This window comes from Procambarus clarkii, chromosome 42, assembly GCF_040958095.1.
Source record: "Procambarus clarkii isolate CNS0578487 chromosome 42, FALCON_Pclarkii_2.0, whole genome shotgun sequence".
Taxonomy (NCBI): domain Eukaryota; kingdom Metazoa; phylum Arthropoda; class Malacostraca; order Decapoda; family Cambaridae; genus Procambarus; species Procambarus clarkii.
Genome location: NC_091191.1, coordinates 308,812 through 335,569, shown reverse-complemented (window position 1 = coordinate 335,569; position 26,758 = coordinate 308,812). Strand labels below are relative to the sequence as shown.

At 45.4% G+C, this 26,758-nt stretch overlaps 2 protein-coding genes across 2 annotated transcripts; one reads left to right on the top strand and one right to left on the bottom strand.

Moving 5' to 3' along the window:
* Positions 1-2,404: 2,404 nt before the first annotated feature.
* On the bottom strand, positions 2,405-8,655 carry LOC123770363 (PR domain zinc finger protein 8). Its single transcript, XM_045762199.2, has 2 exons — positions 8,463-8,655; positions 2,405-5,528 (listed from the first exon to the last, which is right to left on the bottom strand). Exon 2 carries the CDS (start codon positions 5,517-5,519, stop codon positions 4,524-4,526), a length of 996 nt encoding a protein of 331 aa, XP_045618155.2. The 5' UTR covers positions 5,520-5,528; positions 8,463-8,655; the 3' UTR covers positions 2,405-4,523.
* An 11,783-nt stretch (positions 8,656-20,438) lies between these two features.
* Positions 20,439-21,251, top strand: LOC138373322 (mucin-22-like). The gene has a single exon (XM_069339512.1). It carries the CDS (start codon positions 20,439-20,441, stop codon positions 21,249-21,251), a length of 813 nt encoding a protein of 270 aa, XP_069195613.1.
* Positions 21,252-26,758: the final 5,507 nt, after the last annotated feature.

Sequence of the window (26,758 nt, the reverse complement as noted above, 5' to 3'; positions counted from 1 at the left end):
GGGGTTATATGAAAGATCTAATTTGTGAATAGGAGAATCTTGCACTCCTCGTCCTTTGATATCTAGGAATACGCAACCCTTCACAGACAGGCAAAATTCATCGTACATTTAGCTGCAACTAGTTTACCGTGACTAATATGTCACGTTATTCATAGCCAGCCTCATGCTGATAAGAGATATTTGGAACCTTCCTCAGTGAAGCATAATTCTTTGCCAACAGTAATTTCAATCGCTCGAGAAATAATAATTTCAGGGGATTCATTAATGCTATATACGTTCTCTTCCTGTTTATCTATGGAAACTAAGCTGGCAAGTATCTGCCTGTTGGCTCCTGTCTCTGGTGTACCTCCACGAAGCCCATGGTAAATGTTATATAATATTGGTGAGACCAAATTGATATTCAGGTGGTGGTGTTGGTTCAGTCTTGAGGTAACGCTAATTCTACGCTGATCTGACGTTGATCTTGGATAGTGTACCTTTGGGGAACTTTGCAGTCTACGTGTTGCAGGAAGTGTTGTTGCCGGTGACACCTTTTTAAGGCTTAGTTTGCTCCCCCGATCTTTGTGCCATAACCTATGAGTTACGTCCACTCCGGGCTCACCATAGCCCGTGCTACTTGGAACTTGTTCCGAGAAGCTGAATCTAAAGCAAAAACAACAACCTATGAGATACTCCAGCGATCTCTCAAGCTTGTGGCACATGTATCCAAACGAACAAATCCACAAGGGCCGTGACGAGGATTCGAACCTACGTCCGAGAGGATCCCCAGACGCTGCCTTAATCGACTGAGCTGCGGTATGTGGACTTGTTCATTTGATGAATCTCGCTATTGTGATTTCTGTGTTTACATGTTTCCAAAGCTGTGGGATATGTATTAGAGGCTGTAACCATGTATCCAAGTCTGGCACGTGTATCCTCTCTACACGAGACTCCCGATACATTTTATAATCTGCTTTATAAGCTGCTCAATTTGGGCTTAATTGTCAAATCTGTGTAAGTTGTTAGGAATAAAGTTTCTGATTCAAAGCCTAAAGTGACAGACCGGATAGACTTCTATTGTTTTTTTTTAGAATCGAATTACTTATTAATAAATATTTCTAATTAGAATTCTCTATTTTGATAATTGATGTCTGGATTGTCTTTTTGTGGTCATATAAAACCTCCAATAGCCTCGTTGCAACTTTGCACCCATTCTTGCCGGCCGTTGAAGAGGAGTGCGAGTGATCTTGAACATCTTTTAAGGATTTAAGGCGCTTATACAACCTGGTCCTAAGACCTTGCAAAACTTTATGTCGAGAAAAGTTATTCTACTTGATCTTATTTTTTGTGATGATGATGCTTGTTGCATCTTGTAGGTACAGTCACTAGAGTGAGCCATCAGGTTTGCTTATTGATTTATATATTTAGATATTAAGTTGTTTATAGATATTAAGTTGTTTAGTTGTTTATAGATATTAAGTTGTTTATAGATATTAAGTTGTTTATAGATATTAAGTTGTTTATATATTTAGATATTAAGTTGTTTATTGCTGGATGTTTCTCGTATTGGTATAACTTGACACAATAGTACCCAGCGCCACCTGGTAGTTCTGGAGTATGTCGGGGTGAATGAAGAGTCAGTTTATGCTGAGATTCGCGACCAGACACTCACATCCTGCAGCTGTGGCAAGCGGCCGCTGCCGCCGGAGCTCCAGCTGCACGGCCCCCTCAACGTGCAAATGTTCCAGGTGCTCCTGTTAAAGTCTGAGACACGTGGAAGACCTCGTAAAGACGACAGAAGGAGCCGCTTGTATGATCAACGCCTGCCCTGGAAACACAAACCGAAACTGTCTCTATTTTCCGCTTGTTACAACTTGTAATAAAGTTGTTACATCTTCGCTTAACGTGTTTATGACGTATTAGAACGTTGTTACAACTTGCTATATTGGTTGTTATAACTGGTTAGGAGGTGTTAAAACTTGTTCGAACGTTGTACCAACGTCGTAGTTTCGGTGTGTGTTTGGCGGGTGGCTCCCTCCCCGACCCGAGTCGTCGTGTTGACGGGGTCGTTCTGGCGAATATCGCCAGGGGTGGGGGGTCGTTGAGTAGGGGGGGGGAGGGGAAGTTAAACACCATATCTGATCCAAAGACATCCTTTATTTAAGCTGGTTAACACGACAGCAACCCAGCCAGATGACATCCCCCCCCCCCCAATGACCTAATGACAGCCTGTGATCTCCTCCAAAGTGATGCCATGGACGTCACAAAGCCATAGATTCAGATAGGATCATTTCTGCTGCTGGCATTAGAGTAGATGTCATCACCGACCGCCAGTGACGTCACTAACACACCTGACGTCGCCCCCCCCCCCTCATCGATGACATCATCACAACATTGACACTCCCCCCTCCCCCCCCCCCCCCCTGCTACATCTACTACATAGAGTTCTGAAAGTTTATAACTTGTATTTACAGTCACTTATTGCACTGCTCTCATGACTAGCGTCTATAAATAATCCCAAAATTATTATATACAAGATTTCATCATTTTTATCTTTAATCAAAAGGTATTAAAAATGGAACTTTCTTGAAAGATTACAATTCAGAAACGTCGATTCAAATATTTATAAAACCGATACTGATTTATTTTAGGACATTAAAGAAATAATAAAGTAATTATAATACAATACAAATAAAGCTAGAATAATATTTTTAATATTATTATTATTAACTAGCGGTAATAAAATGCCATTATAAGACAATATAAATTGTGTTGATGACGATGATAATAACATATATATATATATATACAGTAATATATAAATTAATATTAACAATAACAATAATTATGATAACGCTAAATATGATAAATAAAAATACATAAACCGAGACTTTTAAAAGCTGGTTACATGAAATATGTACAAGACAGTAATATAAAAATCTTAAGATTTGTAAATGAGCGCAGCAGCTGGACACTAATTGCTGACTTCATGTACAGACACCAGACGTGAAACCAGGTGTTCAGTACGCCAACAGAAAACGGAGAAGCATTTATATATATATATGTGGAGTGAATGTATATTTATTGTTACATTGTACTGTGCACCACGGAGACCTGGGAGCATTGCGCACTGTATTGCACAAGTTATAGGTACGCACAATATTTGCCATGAATGCCTCAAGGACCGCCTTTGGTACGAACGCACAATTTGCTGTTAATTTGTACCAGAACACTACTCTCTTTGGCCAGTGAAAGGCGTATCGGCCACACTGACAGTCACCGAGCAATTGTTGAACACTAGGCAAATGTGGACTACTTCGGCTCTGTGATTGTTTGGCCTCGTCACTGTCTTTGCCTGAGCGGCAAAGGCAAAAGCCTTTGCGTGAGCTGGTCACTGCCTTCGTCACTGTCTTTGCCTGAGTTGGTCACTGCACTTGTGTGCCCTCGTCACCGTCTTTGGCTAGCTTTTCATTATTCATTTGGGTTAATTATTAGCAATGTTACGTCCAAATTCTGTTTGTGCGGCACCCAATCACTTTTCGTTTTTGTCAATGTCCTCCTTGTTTAAATAATTTAATTTGTCTCGGCCTCTATCAATGTTAGAGACGAACATTGATTCTTTATGACAAATCTCCAGCACTGACTCGGCCAATCACCGCCATTGACTCGGCCAATCACCGCCATTGACTCGGCCAATCACCGCCATTGACTCGGCCAATCACCGCCACTGGCTCGGCCAATCACCGCCACTGGCTCGGCCAATCACCGCCATTGACTCGGCCAATCACTGCTATTGACTCGGCCAATCCCCAACACTGACAGCCAATCACCGCTAACTTCCTTCGTGGCTTCAACTAGTCAGCGTCCACATTGCAAGCCAATCACTGCTCTTATTTCATCTATTCAACAGCAATGCCGCAGCCAATCTCCGTCCTTGTTTCAGCCAGTCACATCGCTTCTCCTAGCCAATCACTGCCCTCGCCTTAACCGATCACAGCCCTTCTCCCATCCAATCACTGCCCCTGTCCTCTTGGATTTCAACGAGTGTTTTCTCTATTAAATCTGAATTTTTTATCGGGTTTCTAAGACTTTTCAAGGTGCTTAGTTATGTAGTTAGGAGTTTTCCGTTTATAAGATCATTTATCTTTCAGTAAAGGGGATATAATCTCTTTATCTCTCTGTCTCAGAGGGAGAGAAGACGGGTAGGGGATAAATTGCAAATATTGCCATGGTTGCGGCCATACCCTAGACAGCAAGCAACACAGTTTGCTCTTGCTGTGGGCGTTATGGGCGTGGGGGCCGTGACTGTTACGGGCGATGGTGGGCGGCGGCGCGACACGGGCGGCGAAGGGTTTGGGTGCCGTGGCTGGTTGACCAGTGGTGAGAGCTGGAGATGTGGGCGGGGTACCGTGGGCGTGTGAGAGATTCAAAATGGGCGGAGGTGTGCGGGTCATGGACAGATTACCGTGGGTGCGTGGGCGTGTACACGTGGGTGTGTGGGCGTGCATGCGTCGCGGGCGGGTGGGCGGGTTGCAGGGTGGTGCTCACTTGGCCTGAGCGGCGTCGTCGTCGCGGTCCTGATGGGCGCTCATGTGTCGCGTCAGGTGGTGCCGCTCGCGGAAGCTCTCGTTACAGATGTTACACTTGAGGCGCTCGTTGCGGCGCCGCTTGTACGGGTCGGCCTCGCGCTTGTGTTGCGAGCGCATGTGGTACACCAGGTCCGACGTCATGCGGAACGATATGTTGCACTTGGCGCACACGTTCTGCGCCGCCTGCGTCAGCGAGGCCAGGGACGGCGGCATCAGGGCGGACACCGACGGCTGCGACAGGAACGGAGCCGCGGCGCTGAGCTTGGCGGCGTCGGCTGCGGACGGTGCGGACAGCGGGTAGGCGAGGGACGTGAAGGGCAGCTTGTACGGGTCCGCAGGACACATGGTGGACCGCAGGCGGGAGAGCGCCTCGGACATGTCTCCTGCGGGCTTGGCCTCCATCAGGTGGTGGTGGGACTTGAGGTACTCCTCCACCAGGTTGTTGTTGAGGCGGTCAGGGCTGGCGTGGGGCAGGAAGGGCGCCAGGCCGTGGGGCAGCAGCCCTGGGGCCGCCAGCAAGGGCGCCAGCGACTTGCCGCTACTCAGCAGGGAGCTGACGGCGCTGAAGGAGGCTGACACGGGCGGCCAGGCCGTGAGAGCGTCCAGGGTGCTGCTGGCGGAGATGAAGTGTGGCGGTGATGACCCCTGTGACCTGGTGACCTTGGTGAAGGCGCTGCCGGGGGTCACGTCTTCGCGAGTCCGGTCAACGCGGGGCGGCGTCGCGGGCGCGGCCGGCGACATCTTCAGTCCGGCAACGCGGCTGACCTTAGCGGCGGGCGTGGCGCCCTCGGGGTCGAGGAGGTGGTCGCGGGCGCCCGTCAGGAAGGCGACGTCGAAGGTGCGCTTGGTGGGGGAGGTGTGGGGGCTTGTGGGGGAGGTGTGGGGGCTTGTGGGGGAGGTGTGGGGGGGACTGGACGCCGCGCTCACCCCACGCAGCGCCTCCATGATCATGACTGACACCTGCAATAAGACACTCATCAGTGACAGATTAAACCCAGGCACTACGGGCTCACCATAGCCCGTGCTACTTGGAACTTTGTTCTAGGTAGCGAATCTTTAACAACAACAAACAACCTGCCACACGCAGCTCATCCCGAGCTTCCTAACACACAATGTTACTTATATGAATAAATTGTTAAATAATTTCATATATAAAAGTAATTATATAATATACATGTATATACTTTGACACTTGAACTCTCCCCTAACGAAACACCACACATGTCACTAAAACAATAATCACTATTGTGAACAAAGAAAAACACCATCTTGTAATATCAAAATAACACCAAAACGCCATTAAAAAATTACCCTAAACACATAATCACACAGACCCCAAATCTTCCCTTGCAACACTGACTTTTATTAACCAAACAACACCTAAACACACACACACTGGCAACGATATGGTGACGTCTAAACATTGCTCTACAATGACAGTAATAGGTAATAACCCTCCTGTAAAGATTCCACTACAAGCCGACTCCTATAATGACCCCTAATCATGCCTCGGTAACCGTGAACATCCCTCTATAACGTCACAGTACATCAAGGTAAAGACATAGACGCCTGCACACCTCTTCTTAATTCCTAGGCGTTTAATGTCGACAAGTCCAAGCGCTGAGTATTCCCCGATCCATATAATAATATAATGAGGATAATATAGTTATGATAATACTACTAATTATTATTATTATTAAGTGCTCTCATTACTACCAATAGTATTATCTCCAAGATAATGTGACCCCACAACACTCTATCTTAATTGGTAAACTCCTGGGGCATATTGTTCTTATAAGCCCGACCATGTATAACATAACTTATCAACGATTGCAATAACACGAGTACGCACTACCATCATAATGAACACTTGCAACAACTCCGCCACACACCTGCAACAACACCAACAAATTACAATACATTCTTGTAATAACACTGTCAAGTTTACACAACACTACCCCCCGGCGTTTGTAACACCACGACCACATACACACACACACCTGTAACAACACTGCTGTATGATTACAATAAAACGTATACAAGTTTACAACAACACTGCTAAACGCTTGCACCAATACCGATTCACGCTTGCTCCAACACTGCCCCTACACTTTCAACAATATCAATACACGTTCGAAACAACATTAATACGCGCTTTCAACAGTACTACACGTACGCAACAAGTGACGCGCGCTTACTTGTTTAATAAAATACTAAATTCAATATAAACAACACAGCTATAATCCAGGTACTTAACCCACAATGACAGGATTTCCTATTCGCACTACTATAGTGCAACATAAATATTTCATATGTGTGTGGGGGGGGGGGGGGGTTGTGACCCGAGGGCCGGGTCAAAGCGGTTGGGCAGCACTTGAATAATGAGTACCCGACGGGTAAGTGTGCTACTGGAAGATGTCCTAGTGGTGTGTCCTTGGGTACTGTTATACCGAACAGCTTAGTCCCCTCAGGTTTGGCATGTGGGTGGAATCGTGGAATCCAAGCCGATGTCATTCACTTGGTCACTCATTGTGATATTAAAAGAGGTTAATAATTGTCTCATCTGTTCCCTATGCATTTTACCTCTTTCGTACCGTCCCTCCCTCCCACCTCCCTCTCTCTCTCTCTCTCTCTCTCTCTCTCTCTCTCTCTCTCTCTCTCTCTCTCTCTCTCTCTCTCTCTCTCTCTCTCTCTCTCTCTCTCTCTCTCTCTCTCTCTCTTCCACCCATTTTTCTTCCATTTCACACACAAACACACACACACAGAGGAGTCATTGGTATAAGCAACCAGCGGCTAGAAAGGTGGGATCCAAGAGTCAAAGCTCGATCCTGCAGCCGCAACTAGGCGAGTACACGCACACGCAGTGAGGTGACATAAGTGAGATGAGTCATGAGTGATGAGCCATCACCTCACATGAGTGAGGTGTGTTCACACACACACACGCGCGCCCTCGTGGCCGAGCGGACAACGTTTGAGGGTCTTAGTCTTAAGGACCCTGGTTCAATTCCCGGTCGAGGCAGAAACAAATTGTCAGAGTTTATTTTACCTGATGTCTCTGTTCACCTAGCGGTAAATAGGTATCCGAGAGTTAACTGCTATAGGGCTGTATCCTAGAGATCTGTGTGTGTGTGTGTGCGCATGAGTGCGAAAATTATGTAGCAAATGTAGAGGAAAAATAGGCCTGGAGGCAGTACATTTGACAGCCGACAGTTAGAAAGGCGGGGTCCAAGAGCTAATATCTCGATCTTACAGCCGGTGGTCGTGTACCTGCTGGACCCCAGTGGTCGTGTACCTGCTGGACCCCAGTGGTCGTGTACCTGCTGGACCCCAGTGGTCGTGTACCTGCTGGACCCCAGTGGTCGTGTACCTGCTGGACCCCAGTGGTCGTGTACCTGCTGGACCCCAGTGGTCGTGTACCTGCTGGACCCCAGTGGTCGTGTACCTGCTGGACCCCAGTGGTCGTGTACCTGCTGGACCCCAGTGGTCGTGTACCTGCTGGACCCCAGTGGTCGTGTACCTGCTGGACCCCAGTGGTCGTGTACCTGCTGGACCCCAGTGGTCGTGTACCTGCTGGACCCCAGTGGTCGTGTACCTGCTGGACCCCAGTTCTCACACCGCGTGATAATGGACCTTATTGATTTTACGTCAATAATTTGTGTAAACAAATGCTATAATCTGAAGCGTGTCTGTTGATCACTAGACCTATCCCCCCCCCCTACCCCCTACCCACGATCCCCAAAATAATGAAATATATAGAAAAAATATTAAGATATTTAATGATATTTATAGATATAATTATATTAAAATTTAAAAAAGTTGAAAAATACAACCATATATATATATATATATATATATATATATATATATATATATATATATATATATATATATTACCTTTTAAGATGACACAATGAGTAGTTCCAGCAGGTGGACACGAGTAGTGGTAGCGATGTTATCAGCACTGAAGGGGGGGGCGGGAGGGTGTAATATCGCCCGAGACAGGTGGTGGTAACGGAGAAAGTAGTTCCCTTGTGCGAAGTCGTCCACTCACACGTGTGGAGCTCCGATGCTCTTCGACCGCGACCAGCAACGCGGACAAAGTGACTAAGCCCGTTTTCTGTTGGCGCGCTCTTATATACCAGGATAGCCTGCTGAGGGCGGGGCCTATTGATTGATTATGTTAATGATTGGCCGAGAGTGGTGATAAAGGTGGCTGTGATTGGCTGCCTCGGGCCGCAGGTGTCAGAACCTATTGTGTCCGTCGTTAGAGTGGGACCTGACCTATTGTGGGAGGGCAGGCGACCCGAAGAGCACACGCCCCATGAAGACACCTTCTAATCTCGTTTTATTCCCGCTGTGGCCCTCAGGGTGGACTAGCCTGGCACCGAGGACCTCTCTGTGGCACCAAGACACATTTACAGGAGCTTGAGTGCCACAGACGCTCCATACGAGTTTGAAGACATGGTTTAAACATCTTAAAGACGTGATCATACTTAACTGGTTGCTCGCCAATATATTCCACACGGAGAGTTTAGATTTAGAAACCTTAACTCGAGAGTTAAACGAATCATTGCAGGTATGGCTGGAGTAAACAGGTCTGTATAAGTATACATCCTGTATAAGTATCATACAGGATACATCCTGTATCCTGTATGTCGGGATCAAAGAGCCAAAGCTCAACCCCCGCAAGCACAACTAGGTGAGTACATCGGTCAGACTTATATTGATAATACAAACTGCTTGAAATCAGAACAAAGAAAAGAAGCCAATTTGGACCATTAGCATAAACTAATTACACATCTTCGCTGTCTCTTACATCTTGAGATGATTTGATGATTTACATTTGATGATTTACATTTGATGATTTACATTAACAGATTCAGCGATTATTACCCTCGATTATATCACATATGATTTCAACAGGATTACAAATGTTTGTCATTTTTTTCTGTTTTTTTTACAATAATTATTTAATAATTCCTAATATCTAACTGGGGAGTCTCTCCCTGCTTTCTCTACTGACGAGTTCAATTATATAATATATATTATATATATATATATATATATATATATATATATATATATATATATATATATATATATATATATATATATATATATATATATATATAAGATACATATACATATAATGAATCTGCTACACCATCACTCTTTATGAATCTGCATTAATTAAATACGATCAAGTTTATATATCTGACAAAGTTTGAGTAGTCAGTGATAAGTGAAGACTTGAGGAAAAAATAGAGCTTATGGAGCTGGATGAGCGATTGATGGATGACGATTAAGTCACCCATCAATAAGACTAAGAGGTGGCACGGGTTTGAATAGCCGTAAAGGAGAAAGCGCCAAGCCATTACGACTATATAGCACTTGGAAGGGGTCAGGATAAAGATTTGGGATGGGATGGAGGGAAGGAATGATGCCCAACCATTTAGACGGTCGGGGATTGAATCGCGACCTGCATGAAGGGAGACCGTCGCTCTACCTTCCAGCCCAAGTATAACGGAATCGAGCAATCTGTTAAAACTGCAACGTATTTGTTAAAATTAAAGCACAACAGTGTTGACGTTTTCAAACGACGGCCTCGATAGGTTAAGTGGGTTGTTTGGGCTCGGACGCTTCCGTTCAGACAAGACAGCTGCATTTTTTACGGAGTGACAAGCCGAGGGACCGGTCGTTCTGGCTACAGAACGCGCTCGATGAGCCCCTGGGTGTCCTTGTATAATATTCCTTGCCTCATTAACTGCTCTTCTGGGCCCTTCCTCCAGAACCTCTTGGCCCTTCCTCCCAGAGCTGCCCTTCTGGGAGACAATGATTGTCTAAACAAATATATTAATATAATATTCATAATAGTGTAGATTCTAAATTTGTTTAATGTGGATGAAGGGTGGATTAACTCCAGATATTGCTGTGGTGCGCCAAGGAGAGCTTAAATCCTAGATTAAGTACAAATAAAGCACTTTCTCGTACTCTTCTTGTGAGCCTTCTGAACCGGTTGGTACATAGACGCCGTCGTGTTTTACAGACCCACACGCGATCTCTTGAAGATCTAAATCTATGAAATGCTATCATCAACGATTTGTGAAATTATGAAAGAGTAAGAGTGGCAAGCTAATTTGTTGTGAATAACTTCTGACTGCTCGGCCAGGTGTGGACTCGGATCCAGGGTTCGAATATTCGTGTGGCTTTGCTCTAAGGAGTGGTCTCATGGTCTTGTGGTGGTCTTATGGTGGTCTTATAATCATCTTGTGGTGGTCTTGTCGTGGTCTTAGGGTCTTATATGGAGGTCTTGTGGTCTTAAGATATATGAGGTTGAGTGGGGGTCGCCATGGAGTGGTTGGGATGGGTGGTGGTGATGCTTGGGGTGTTGGGGGTGATGATTCTCCCAGCCTCCTCATCTCTCTTCCGGCTTGCGACTCCTAGGATGCAGAAGACAGCGCCTAGGAGGAGGCACAGCACCTGTAGGATACAGTGAGACTGAAAACCTGAATCGGAGTAAACTTCAAGGGAGTAAAGTAAATAGATACCTGGGAGTTAGCCAGCTGTCACGGGCTGCTTCCTGGGATGTGTGTGCGTGTGGTGTAGGGAAAAAAAGTAGTTAGTAAACAGTTGAGAGGCGGGCCGAAAGAGCAAAGCTCAACCCCCCGCAAACCACAACTAGGTGAATACACACACAAAAAAAAATAAAAAAAAATACGAAGGGGAGAATTTGGGAATACGATCCCAAATAGGTGAACGCCACCTATTTGGCATAAGTGAACAGGCGCATTAGATTATAGGGAAAACATAACATTTTATCTGTTATTTTTGTTCTGGTTGGGTTAGGTTTACGTAAAGGGTAGAGATGGCGTAGAGTGGTGAACATTTCCTCGGGTCATAGACCCTACTCGTAGAATAAGCATAAACCCCGATGCTAGTCATTCTCAATATAATTAGCACCGACTAATTTGATATGTCGTGATTGAATTTGGGAATACGATCCCAAATAGGTGAACGCCACCTATTTGGCATAAGTGAACAGGCGCATTAGATTATAGGGAAAACATAACATTTTATCTGTTATTTTTGTTCTGGTTGGGTTAGGTTTACGTAAAGGGTAGAGATGGCGTAGAGTGGTGAACATTTCCTCGGGTCATAGACCCTACTCGTAGAATAAGCATAAACCCCGATGCTAGTCATTCTCAATATAATTAGCACCGACTAATTTGATATGTCGTGATCATATCTCCCCCCTAATTCTTCTCTCATAACTCTAAGGTCTTGCGACTAGTCGGGCTGCATTATCAACCTTATCTGTCACCGTGTTATGCTTAACGAGTCACGGACTCCCCCGCGTGATCCAACATTTCTCTGAAATATAAAATACTTGCCGAGAGACCCGCATTGCCCGGGTGAAGGAAAAGGAGTAATATCTTTACTACATAGACTCTCCATCATTGTAACATCTGCTCTGCCATACTTCACACCTCCTGGGTCTCCAGAGCTCCCCAAGAATCCACATGTTGTTGGTTACATCTTCACACACACACACACACACACACACACACACACACACACACACACACACACACACACACACACACATACACACACACACACACACACACACATACACATACACACACATACACACACACACACACACACATGGGGTCTGGTAGCCTGGTGGATAGTGCGCAGGGCTCGTAATTCTGTGGCGCGGGTTCGATTCCCACACCAGGCAGAAACAAATGGGCAAAGTTTCTTTCACCCTGAATGCCCCTGTTACGTAGCAGTAAATAGGTATCTGGGAGTTAGTCAGCTGTCACGGGCTGCTTCCTGGTGTGTGTGTGTGTGTGTGTGTGTGTGTGTGTGTGTGTGTGTGTGTGTGTGTGTGTGTGTGTGTGTGTGTGTGTGTGTGTGTGTGGTGTGGAGGAAAAAAAGTAGTTGGTAAACAGTTGAGAGGCGGGCCGAAAGAGCAAAGCTCAACCCTCGCAAAACACAACTAGGTGAATACACATACACACACACACAAATACGAAGGGGGAACTTGGGAATACGATCCCAAATAGGTGAACGCCACCTATTTGGCATAGGTGAACAGGTGCATTAGATGATAGGGAAAACACATCCAACCATGTCTGTCCCGCCCGGGATTCGAACTCAGAATTCTCGATTATAAGGCACAGGAGCTGGAACCTCATATTTCCTATGAATTTTGCCTGGTTAAGGCTATGTTCTTCGATGAATCTGGGCCACATTCTGTGTACCTAGCTTTCACCTGTATTCAATTGTTAATGTAACATCTAATACACACTGTGTGTGAATTAGATCTAAGTGAATCTACCTTGTCTATTTCCCAGTGACTCGCGAATATAGAACAAATGTCTTCCCCTTAAGTCTTGAACACTCACTTGAACTAGGCCAAGTTGACCTGGACGCCTCACAAGACTCACCTGGAGTACCATGGTGGCTTCGTACTTGTACTCGAGGACTGCCGCTCCACACCACCTGGACGGCCAGGAGACGCAACGTGTGGCCGCCTCAAGGGGCCACCAGGCACCCTCACACCCTCCTCGCTCTCCGCACTCTAGGTCCCTACAGGGCAGCATACAAGGCTGACTGTACCTCACAAAACTTCACATGCATGTGGAGGAGTATGTTGGGCCCCACTGCATGACTACATGCATGCACGAGTATGTTGGACTAGGCCAGAAAGCCTCAACATACTCGCTCGAGAATATTGGTCAAAACCTATTCTTAAGCAGAGCAGAGATGTGTAAAGGAGCTAAACCTGAAATGTGTTTTGATTAATTTACGGAACAGACGTACACATAACTTGAGGTTGGAGGAACAGCCATATACACACATCTTCATCTTCGTGCAGCAGACGGGCACACAGCCTCAGGGGAAACTCACGTGTCTCTGGCGGACGAGACGTAGTCGACCCGAGGGTGAAGACGACCTGAATTGTAGAACCTAAAGAGGGGCTGGCGAGGCTGTCGACGACCTCTAGGTCGTCTGCCCTCCGCCCCGCCCGTCACCCCTGGTCCTTGAGGCGCCCTCCTCCCTCTACTGGAAGAAGCAGTAGACCTTCTTCCGCGACCACCTACGAGTGCGAAGAGTCATTTAAGATGATGAGAGCGGAAGCTGTTAGCTAAACAGAGCTGCGATGATGTTCAACTGTCGTAAGGTTCAGCGTTCACTAAAGGGCAGGTCATGATACCTGCAGTTTCTTGGGAATCTCAGGAGTAGGAAGGTCATTTGTCACAGAAGTTGTTTAGCAGACCAATTTGGCAAGTTAGACAAAATATATGAGTAGACTAAGACTAAGGAAGTAGTGGACTAACGAAGCCGTGCCCAACCACTCAGATCATCGGGAATCGAACTATGAACTTGCAGTAACAGGGACTTATTAGCCTGTGAAACAAATTTAATATTCTCTCCTTTTCCGAAATTTCAAGTGTTCTACCTGCGTGGTAATTTCCTGCTATTCAATTTAACACACACATATTGGATGAATCTTTGATGTGCAATATTTTATCCGTCCTTGCAAAGTTTGGGTTGAGGAAATTAACGCGTTAGTTTTAACTTTCATGTTGTTAAAATATTATATGAAATTTATCAGACATCTTTATTACAAGGTAATTTGCGTCATACTGAAGGAAAATTAGCGAGAGGGATGAGTAGCCTCGTTTGGCTTGGTGTGAGGGGTAGTTGACGGGGTACTTTCTCACGTGTGAGGGGGGGGGGAGTTGATAGGGTACTTTCTCACGTGTGAGGGGGAGTTAATAGGGTACTTTCTCACGTGTGAGGGAGGAGTTGATAGGGTACTTTCTCACGTGTGAGGGGGAGTTGATAGGGTACTTTCTCACGTGTGAGGGGGAGTTGATAGGGTACTTTCTCACGTGTGAGGGTGAGTTGATAGGGTACTTTCTCACGTGTGAGGGGGAGTTGATAGGGTACTTTCTCACGTGTGAGGGGGAGTTAATAGGGTACTTTCTCACGTGTGAGGGAGGAGTTGATAGGGTACTTTCTCACGTGTGAGGGTGAGTTGATAGGGTACTTTCTCACGTGTGAGGGAGGAGTTGATAGGGTACTTTCTCACGTGTGAGGGTGAGTTGATAGGGTACTTTCTCACGTGTGAGGGGGAGTTGATAGGGTACTTTCTCACGTGTGAGGGGGAGTTGATATGGTACTTTCTCACGTGTGAGGGGGGGGAGTTGATGGGGTACTTTCTCACGTGTGAGGGGGAGTTGATGGGGTACTTTCTCACGTGTGAGGGGGGAGTTGATGGGGTACTTTCTCACGTGTGAGGGGGGAGTTGATGGGGTACTTTCTCACGTGTGAGGGGGGAGTTGATGGGGTACTTTCTCACGTGTGAGGGGGGAGTTGATAGGGTACTTTCTCACGTGTGGGGGGGGAGTTGATGGGGTACTTTCTCACGTGTGAGGGGGGAGTTGATAGGGTACTTTCTCACGTGTGAGGGGGGAGTTGATGGGGAAGTACTTTCTCACGTGCGAGGGAGAGTGTAAATGGATACTTTCTCACTTACGTGGGACAGGTGTATTATAATAGTTCTCACCTTGCTGCAGTTGAGGTTTCATGGCGAAGGAGCAGGGAGGTACCTCGGGTGAGCTGACAGACTTGGGTTAGGTGGACGGGGGATAGATACACTCAAGGATGGTGGAGACACCAGATAGGGCGGTCTAGATTCACTCGAGGGCGGGGGGACACACTTTAGAAAGGGTCAAAGGTGCACTTGAGGCAGAGGTGTGAGACACGACACACTGTCAAGCCCCGAGTGAAGGGAGGCGGTCAAGGAGCTTGACTAAGGGTTGGTTCTCCCTCAGCCACCACCAGCGGCCCCCCCCCTAGGCACCCTTGTTTACACACACACACACACACACACACACACACACACACACACACACACACACACACACACACACACACACACACACACACACACACACGTTTTTCCACCCGTCGGCCGAGGCCTCCCAACCCCACACGTGTGACGAGGAGAAATATTAATCTGACCTTAAAAGTTTGAAATGACCCATATGATATAATCGTATTTGCACAGTTTAGCTCGAGTTTAAATGGGGGAAAAAATATATATATATTGGAATCAATAATTGCCTTGTTATTCGTTGAGCACTCTTTACTGAATGTTTTATAGATTATTGTGTTTATTGTGCTAAGCCTGGGGGGGGGGGGGTACCCAGGATTACCCGGGTCTATTTTCTCTATCTCTAGCTGTCTATCTGGCTATCTATTCGTCCTCCCTTCCTTTCTCCCCTCAGAAAGCACTGAAACAAATATATAGGCCTCAGTATGAATTTATTTACTTTCCTTTTCGTCTACTTTTTTTTTTTTTTTTTTTTTTATTAACATATTAGGTACATCTGCATTAGTGCAGCTACCCTAGACTATATGAAGTGGAGTACAGTGTGTCAAAAAAGCTAACTAGGTGATGCTATAAAATCCCCATCACACAGGATGGTTAGTCATACAGAGGCATGTGATTAGCGGTCTGCACTGGCAGACTCCGGATGCATTTTGAGGATATCAACAACACAAGATTGAATAAGGTAGCAGTGGTAATACAAGTCCCCATCTCGCAGGATGGTTAGTCATACAGAGTCATGTGTTTAATAGCCTGCACTGGCAAATTTTGGGTATACTGTGAGGATATCTTCAAGAATACGAGAGTGAATAAAGTAATTGCAAAGCTCCAGGTACCTCATGCCAACTGGTCTGAAAGGTCTAATAATTGGGCATTCAGTGATGTAGTGCGGGAGATCATGCCGTAGTTCCTGCTCACAGAGTTTGCAACTGGAGTGCTCAGGATTGGGAGACCCGTCACCTGCAGCCACCTGCCACAGGTAACGGTAACCCAAATAATATTTGCACAAAGTCTGTCAGTGTCAGGCTAAACAACTGGCTGACCTCCACACAAGCAGAACTAGCAGCATTACATTTAGCAACCAGCACATTAAAAAATATTGGAGGAGGAATAATATTCTGCGATTCAAAGTCTGCTCTTCAAGCAATCGAAAACTTCTCTTGGAAGATCGACAGCAAGAACCTCATACTCCCAATTATAAATGACCTAATTGATGCACAGAGTAAAGGGTCTCGAATTTCCTTTGTATGGATACCTTCACACATAAATATAACCCATCATAATGAGACAGACATTGCAGCCAAATTAGCGTGTAACAAGTTTGAAGTTGAATCTACTTTTTATTTTTTTTTTTTTTTTTTTTTATTAACATATTAGGTACATCTGCATTAGTGCAGCTACCCTAGACTATATGAAGTGGAGTACAGTGTGTCAAAAAAAACTAACTAGGTGATGCTATAAAATCCCCATCACACAGGATGGTTAGTCATACAGAGGCATGTGATTAGCGGTCTGCACTGGCAGACTCCGGATGCATTTTGAGGATATCAACAACACAAGATTGAATAAGGTAGCAATGGTAATACAAGTCCCCATCTCGCAGGATGGTTAGTCATACAGAGTCATGTGTTTAATAGCCTGCACTGGCAAATTTTGGGTATACTGTGAGGATATCTTCAAGAATACGAGAGTGAATAAAGTAATTGCAAAGCTCCAGGTACCTCATGCCAACTGGTCTGAAAGGTCTAATAATTGGGCATTCAGTGATGTAGTGCGGGAGATCATGCCGTAGTTCCTGCTCACAGAGTTTGCAACTGGAGTGCTCAGGATTGGGAGACCCGTCACCTGCAGCCACCTGCCACAGGTAACGGTAACCCAACCTGATCCTTGCAACCACTGTGTCGCACAGTCTAGTGGACGTTTTGTGCTGTCCATAGATGTAGGTTTCAGATCTGAACAAATCATAGCTTTTTATACTAGTACTTTCAGGTCGTTGGGAGTCAGTAAGTTCTTTCCTATCAGATCTGAATGTTTGGACCAAATTTTTATATTTTTATAGTTTAGCAACAACTCCATGGTAATCACTCTCCATATTTCATATTTCACTACATGGAAAAAGTTTTTTTTTTATTATTATTATTTTCTACCACAGACGTGGCCACACATTTACAATGCTAACCAGCATATATACATTTTCTTCTGTCCTCCATGGACAGGGTTAGAGATGTGTTAAACATATAGTTCAAGGGTTTATTGAACAATCAACCACAGAAGGTGATCCGGTGCTTTTAAAATGCTAAGCTAACCTACATACGTAAATACATAGATACACAGATTTACGTATGCCCTACATAAAGTGTTCGATGTGTCTTTTACATAGTGTCATTAATGTGCATTTAATGGAAAAAGTGTACTATTTACAGAAGTTTGTGGGGGGGGGGGTGTATAATTACTAAAATTTCTTAATGGATTTAAGATAGGCCTACCCCGATGAGCCTATGTCCATCCCGTATCTCAGACCATTCACCCCCCTGCAAATTTGGGTGAGGCTAGCCCCTTGCGTCTGGCCAGACACAGACAGACAAGCTTTCTTATAGTACAGTTGAACGTGTATCATTTAATGTAAGAGGTTTTCTTGAGATGATTTCGGGGTTTTAGTGTCCCTGGAGCCCGGTCCTCGACCAGGCCTCCACTCCCAGGAAGCAGCCCGTGACAGCTGACTAACTCCCAGGTACCTATTTACTGCTAGGTAACAGGAGCATCAGGGTGAAAGAAACTCTGCCCCATTGTTTCTCGCCGACGCCCGGGATCAAACCCGGGACCACAGGATCACGCGTCCAGTGTTCTGTCCGTTCAGCCACCGGCTCCCTGACAATCTCTGTATGAACTCATTATCATATAACTACGTAAGCACAATATTATATCGATATTTCATCACACTAAAAATAACTCACATTTGACGCGCCCGCATAAGGGGGAAGCTTCCCAAATGAATTCATTAGAGATAACCACTACAGCCAACAGTGCACACCATAGAGGGAGTCTACAGAGGCGTACGAGAGAGAGAGAGAGAGAGAGAGAGAGAGAGAGAGAGAGAGAGAGAGAGAGAGAGACAGAGAGAGAGACAGAGAGAGAGAGAGACAGAGAGAGAGAGAGAGAGAGAGAGACAGACAGAGAGAGAGAGACAGAGAGAGAGAGAGAGAGAGACAGAGAGAGACAGAGAGAGACAGAGAGAGACAGAGAGAGAGAGAGAGAGAGAGAGAGAGAGAGAGAGAGAGAGAGAGAGAGGGAGAGAGAGGGAGAGAGAGGGAGAGAGAGGGAGAGAGAGGGAGAGAGAGGGAGAGAGAGAGAGAGAGAGAGAAACGTTATACTGTATATAAGGAAGAATATTTTCGGTGAAACTTTTGCTTTAGAAGGACCGATATATCCAACAAGACTATGAAACCTGTCTTCAGGGTCGGGGTCCTTACAGGAGTTTGCATCTACACGTTATGTCCTTAATCAGGTATAGTAGTGAGTTGCTGGGTGTTGCTGGGTGTTGCTGGGTGTTGCTGTGTATTGCTGGGTGTTGCTGGGTGTTGCTGGGTGTTGCTGGGTGTTGCTGTGTATTGCTGGGTGTTGCTGGGTGTTGCTGGGTGTTGCTGGGTGTTGCTGTGTGTTGCTGTGTGCAGTGTTGCACAGCACTAGCTGGCTAGTAACACCGATTCCTGTTAAATTAGATAATTGACCAGGGTCCTTCTCCCCCTCTCTTATACGTTTCTTCCCTTCCTCTTACTCTTATTACTCTATTCGTGAGCTCTCCTCACCTCTCTGTCTTACACCTTCTTCCTCTCTTGCCTTCCCCAACTCTCCTCTTTCTGTGCAGCTCCTCGATCATCGCGTTCTCCTCTCCCTCTCCCTTCTCTATCGTCGTGGCTCCCTTGGCTCCCTTCCTCTCCCCCCCCTACCACCCCTCTCCCTCCCAATTCTCCCTCTCTCCCTCTCTCTCTCGCCTCTCCACCTGCCTAACAAGGCTCACTTCAGGCTGTCATTGTGATTTCAAAGGAATATGCATCAGGGCGGCCAATCTTTCATCATTAGCTGAAGCACGCTGCTTGCCATGCAGATGATGAAAAATGGGTTCCTCTCCCGCCAGCGTCGCGAGGCTGGGAAGGAAGTGACGGGAGGGGTGGAGAGAAAGGGGAGATGACAAGGGATGATAACCGGAGGTAGAGGAGGCGAAGAAGAATGGAAAAGAAGGAAGACGAGAAGAAAGTAAATGAGTAGATTCGTCTATTTATATGTATATATATAATATGCAAAGGATGGGAATAACAAGCCATTTGGAAGATAAAAGAGCAAATAATACGATTGAAAACGTGTTGAATAAAGGAGGTAATAGAGCATGGGATACAGAGAAAAACGAGAATAGAAAGTCGGAAGCTAGAGATTTACCGAGCCTTAAAAAAGCCTGTAACCCTCCTGGTTCAGTAAAGCGTACATGAACGACTGTACTACCTCTCCTGTATGACTACAGTGGGCTCTTGTAGTGTCAAACACCCTCCGGGCTCACCATAGCCCGTGCTACTTGGCACTTTTTGTTCCAGGTAGCGAATCTTAAACAACAACAACAATGTCAAACAAGCGTTAATAACCACGCTATCCATCTTTATAAACATTATTATTAAAAGACAACTCGTGAGCTCTGTATTTATTTATGTAAAGAATTTAGAAACAGCTGACGAATTGGCAAAACCCGATTTGAATTCAACCAATCAGATGTTGTTTTTCATCAGCCGATCAGAGAGTGATCGCCTTTGTGAGGGATGAAAAGGAATTATCGCAATAGGATTCGCTCTAGCGACGACTTCCTTGCGGGGTCCTCGGATTAGTCGTGGTGCAGTGGTAGCACGACACAAGTTACGGCCGTTGTCAACGTTGGAGGGTCATGGACGACCGTTGTCAACGTTGGAGGGGTCATGGACGACCGTTGTCAACGTTGGAGGGTCATGGACGGCCGTTGTCAACGTTGGAGGGTCATGGACGACCGTTGTCAACGTTGGAGGGGTCATGGACGACCGTTGTCAACGTTGGAGGGTCATGGACGACCGTTGTCAACGTTGGAGGGTCATGGACGACCGTTGTCAACGTTGGAGGGTCATGGACGACCGTTGTCAACGTTGGAGGGTCATGGACGACCGTTGTCAACGTTGGAGGGTCATGGACGACCGTTGTCAACGTTGGAGGGTCATGGACGGCCGTTGTCAACGTTGGAGGGTCATGGACGACCGTTGTCAACGTTGGAGGGTCATGGACGACCGTTGTCAACGTTGGAGGGGTCATGGACGACCGTCGTCAACGTTGGAGGGTCATGGACGGCCGTTGTCAACTTTGGAGGGTCATGGACGGCCGTTGTCAACGTTGGAGGGTCATGGACGGCCGTTGTCAACGTTGGAGGGTCATGGACGGCCGTTGTCAACGTTGGAGGGTCATGGACGGCCGTTGTCAACGTTGGAGGGTCATGGACGGCCGTTGTGAACGTTGGAGGGTCATGGACGGCCGTTGTCAACGTTGGAGGGTCATGGACGGCCGTTGTCAACGTTGGAGGGTCATGGACGGCCGTTGTCAACGTTGGAGGGTCATGGACGGCCGTTGTCAACGTTGGAGGGTCATGGACGACCGTTGTCAACGTTGGAGGGTCATGGACGACCGTTGTCAACGTTGGAGGGTCATGGACGACCGTTGTCAACGTTGGAGGGTCATGGACGACCGTTGTCAACGCTGATGATTAAGCCACTCTTCAGGAACTGAGGAAAGTGTTGAAGCCAAAATGCTGTAGTGTGTATGACGCTGACTGACCGAAGCACCCGAGTGTGGTGGAGCATTCTCACCCACACCTAGCACACCTACACACCCACACCTCCCTGTTACCTAGCAGTAAAATAGGTACCTGGGTGTTAGTCAGCTGTCACGGGCTGCTTCCTGGGGGTGGAGGCCTAGTCGAGGACCGGGCCGCGGGGACACTAAAAAGCCACGAAATCATCTCAAGATAACCTCAAGATAACACTCGAATTTTGTCCATCGGACTTGCAAACTCTTTAGAATATGACCGAGGATGCAAACTGCACTGGGTTAAGGAATGATGTAATGTACAGGACTTGGTTGAATGCCATTGAGAAGACGTGGACTGGATTCCAGTAGGCTGTATACTGCATGTGATTCTTACCCTGGAGGTCGGGGTATGCCCAGAAAGGGCATTCCCAGAGGTCGGGTTATGATACCCAGTGAGGGCATACCCCGACCTCCAGCTCCTGTGTTCCCGACCCACAGAGAACACGAGCAGCAGCAGCAGCAGCAGCAGCACGAGCCACCAGTGATGGATATATGACCTGAGACCATCTCACATCTTGATGCACTTTGCTCTTGAAAAATTGACAGGCTTTGAAATTGTGATAAATAGGTCAGGGCATGGAGACGAGAGTGATTGTTGAGGGGAAATAGGGAGGAAGGAGGGGGGAGGGGAGGGGGAAGAAATGAGGGACATGGGTATAGGATGTTGAGCAGAGAGAGAGGATCAGTGGGAACATGAAGAGTGGATAAGGAATATAATTGGTTGTTAGGGAAATGAAGAATAATGGTAGGTCGAGAAAATAGACAATAGAAGATGAATGAGGAAAGTCAAAAGTGACATGGGAAAGGGACACTAAAGGGTGAATAAAAGAGACAGGAGGAGGAGTAAGAACCAAAATTAAGTTCTTTATTTCAGGAATTTTATTTCAATCGAAACTTTTTCATAGAAAAGTAGAATTAATTGAATGAAGAGACTCACACCAAGACTCATTGATTAAGTGCACACACAAACAAAATGACTTATTAATTCTTGTTAAGCCAGACTAATTTTTAATAGGACCAAAAGGATTAACCACAACCAGCCTATGTCCGTTCCATACCCCAGGCCATTGACCCTGCAAAATTGGATGAGACTAGCCACAAGCGTCTAGCCTCCAACCAAACACAAACAGATATTCTCGAATACAGATATACTTTAGCAATACAATATGTCGGTAACCGCAAGCAAGCCGTGGTGGCCCGCCTGCCAGATACAGGAACCGGTTTGGGACCTCCAAGGCCTCAGTAGGCATAGAATATAGGTCTAAGTACTGAAATAAGACAGTGGCTCAACGTTTGGTTACTTAAAAAACCAGTGTATGCTGTAGTTCAGAATAAAACGATATGTATTGATCTATTACGTGAAATAGATCAATATCTAATATCAATATCTATTATATCTATTACGTGAAATTAAGATAACAAAAAATGTGATACCAGAAGTTTTCACTGAAATAGATAATCGTATATATTACAACTTTACAGGAAGAGAGAGGTGTGTGGAAGCAAGAGACACAAAGTGTGTTGAACTACAGAAATATACACCCATGGAGAGCGCTATTGTCGGAGGTATTAACTGGGGGTTCGTGGTGGTGGCGGAGAGTGCGGGGAGGAGCCACCAGGCAGACGGGGGAGGGGCTGTGACCAAGGTATAACCCCCAGAGTGTCAGGAGGTGCGGCTAGCAGTAAGGGCACGGGGGGGAGAGAGGCTGGCTTGGGAAAGCTGGCGGGGCGGCCCCTGACACCGCGGCACTCAGCTCATCTCAGATGAGGTACGCCATTTTTAAAGAACTTCCGCTGACTTACGCTCGCTTCCCCCTTGCCTTTCTCTTCCCCATTAAGCATTTTCCCCTAAATGAAAATCACATTTATTACACACAAATAAACAACTCCATTTGCTAAACAAAATAACGGGCAATAACAACAGAAAGACGTTAAAGGGGAATATATTCTGATCAGATACGTATAGGACGATGACGCGACAGGGCGGAAAGGCTAGAGAAAGGGACGAAAGGTAGTGAAAGGTGCGATAGTCTCTGGGCCGCCTAATCGCTGGTGTTAGAGACCACAAATCTGGATTCCGCGAGCATGAACTTCGACAGCGAACAAAGTGAAATTTAGATGATCTGCCGCTAAGAAGATTAACCACAGTTGCTTGTTTTCACTGGGGGTTGCCAGACCTGTCTGGGGGGGGGGATGGCAGGGGTGGGGTGGGGGGTCCTCTTGCTGTGTCTGGGGGGGGGCAGGGGGGGTGGTGTGTGGGGGGTCCTCTTGCTGTGTCTGGGGGGATGGCAGGGGGTGGTGTGTGGCGGGTCCTCTTGCTGTGTCTGGGGGGGGGATGGCAGGGGGTGATGTGGGGGGGGGGGGGGTCCTCTTGCTGTGTCTGGGGAGGATGGCAGGGGGTGGTGTGTGGGGGGTCCTCTTGACCTCTGTTACCAATTCTTTGCTCTCTGAGTGCAAATATTAACTATTATTAAATACAGCTGTGAACGCCCTCTGTTACTCCCTGCGTCGTATATCACTCTCACTCCAGTGGCACTGTTTGATGCAGGCGGTGAGGCACAGTATCGAGGCTGGACTCTGACGCCCAACTCACAGATCTGAAAATTAAAGAATTGACGAAGTTTCGGTTCATCCTGGACTATTATCAAGTCTCTCTCTCTTATCATCATCATCTCACTTTCTAACCGTATTAACTGACTGGCTTTGCTAAGTTTACGGGCTATTCATACCCGTGCTATACCTCTTGGGTGGCTTAACCTTCATCAGTACACACACACAAACAGTGTGTGTGTGTGTGTGTGTGTGTGTGTGTGTGTACTCACCTAGTTGTGTCTGCAGGATCGAGCATTGACTCTTGGATCCCGCCTTTCGAGCATCGGTTGTTTACAGCAATGACTCCTGTCCCATTTCCCTATCATACCTGGTTTTAAAATTATGAATAGTATTTGCTTCCACAACCTGTTCCTGAAGTGCATTCCATTTTCCCACTACTCTCACGCTAAAAGAAAACTTAGTAACATCTCTGTGACTCATCTGAGTTTCAAGCTTCCATCCATGTCCCCTCGTTCTGTTACTATTCCGTGTGAACATTTCGTCTATGTCCACTCTGTCAATCCCTCTGAGTATCTTATACGTTCCTATCATGTCCCCCCTCTCCCTTCTTCTTTCTAGTGTCGTAAGGCACAGTTCCCTCAGGCGCTCCTCATACCCCATCCCTCGTAGCTCTGGGACGAGTCTCGTTGCAAACCTCTGAACCTTTTCCAGTTTCATTATATGCTTCTTCAGATGGGGACTTCATGATGAGGCGGCATACTCTAAGACTGGCCTCACGTAGGCAGTGTAAAGCTCCCTAAATGCCTCCTTACTTAGGTTTCTGAATGATGTTCTAACTTTTGCCAGTGTAGAGTAAGCTGCTGTCGGTATCCTATTTATATGTGCCTCAGGAGATAGATTAGGTGTTACGTCCACCCCAAGGTCTTTTTCGCGCGACGTCACAGGTAGGCTGTTCCCCTTCATTATGTACTGTCCCTTTGGTCTCCTATCTCCTAGTCCCATTTCCATAACTTTACATTTGCTCGTGTTGAATTCCAGTAGCCATTTCTCTGACCATCTCTGCAACCTGTTCAGGTCCTCTTGGAGGATCCTGCAATCCTCATCTGTCACAACTCTTCTCATCAACACACACACATAATCATGTGTGTGTGTGTGTGTGTGTGCGTGCGCGTGTGTGTGTATATATGTGTATGAGTGTATGCAGCGTATGTGTCAGTGTACGTGGTGCGTGCGCAGCATGCATTTATATGATAAAATAAATAAATAAAAACTGTACATGAATCCCGATCAAAATACAGTGCCCTGCCAAAAAAGCCAAACACTGTTTCCCAGGCGAGAGAATATGGAAGGCATAATTGACAACGCAGTAAATCAACAGCCTGGTGTAATTGCATTAAAGGTGCAAATTTATGATGAAAAACAAGTAATAAGCGCGTTGTGCAAAACGTATAGAGCTCCACACAATCCCAGATTCTCATTTCCGCGCGCAATAATTGGCGGGAAATAGCGCGGGGCGGGGCGGGTTTGCGCGGGGAATGTGGACTGAAACCCGACAGTGGGGGATAACGTACCCTTCACCCACATCACTCGGACCATTTATCTAACAGTGCGTTACTTTTGACGCACAGGTAATAGCCTGCAACGCTTGGTAAATGTTTTTGGTCGCTTGTTTTATTTGATATTCGTTGATTTATTGTTTCATCCTCTCATTTCGCCCGTGTGTGCATCCATCTTTGTATCTTTATGCGTAGTTGATCTTTCACTTGCTCGTCTGTCAGATAATTTATCTATATATTCATCAGTTTATATAAATGAATATTTACATTATATATATATATATATATATATATATATATATATATATATATATATATATATATATATATTATATATATATATATTATATATATATATTATATATATATATATATATATATATATATATTATATATATATATATATATATATATATATATAATATATATATATATATATATATATATATATAATATATATATATATATATATATATATATAATATATATATATATATATATATATATAATATATATATATATATATATATATATATATATATATTATATATATATATATTATATATATATATATTATATATATATATATTATATATATATATTATATATATATATTATATATATATATATTATATATATATATATATATATATATATATATATATATATATATATATATATATATATATATATATATATATAGGTCCAAGGACCCAATCATTTGCATAGGGAACTAATAATTTTCATAAACTTATGGGCCTAAGGCTTCAATTATTACCATATATAATGGCCGGAGGACTAAATTATTCTAATATCTATGAGCCTAAGGGGTTAGTCCTTTCCATACGTAAGGACCAAAAGACCAACGAGTGTATATAGACCTCGCTTCTGGGTGTATATACGCCGAGAGCAAATCCACAAGGGCCGTGACGAGGATTCGAACCTGCGTCCGGGAGCATTCCAGACACTGCCGTAATCGACTGAGCTAGTTCAGTAGAACTTACTGCGGGATCCAGTAAGTTCACTAGAACTTCGGTTTCACTCTTTTTAACCCTGTCGTAGCTCAGTCGATTAAGGCAGTGTCTGAGATGCTCCCGGACGCAGGTTCGAATCCTCGTCACGGCCCTTGTGGATTTGTTCATTTGATGCATCACGCTATTGTGAGTTCTGTGTGTAATGGTACGCTGAGTGTTCTTTACTCCAAGACATAGTTCAAAACTAAAGTACTTTAACTCTACTCTAACTCTACTAAAAACTCTACTAAACTCTACTAGTAACTCTACTAAAAAACTCTACTT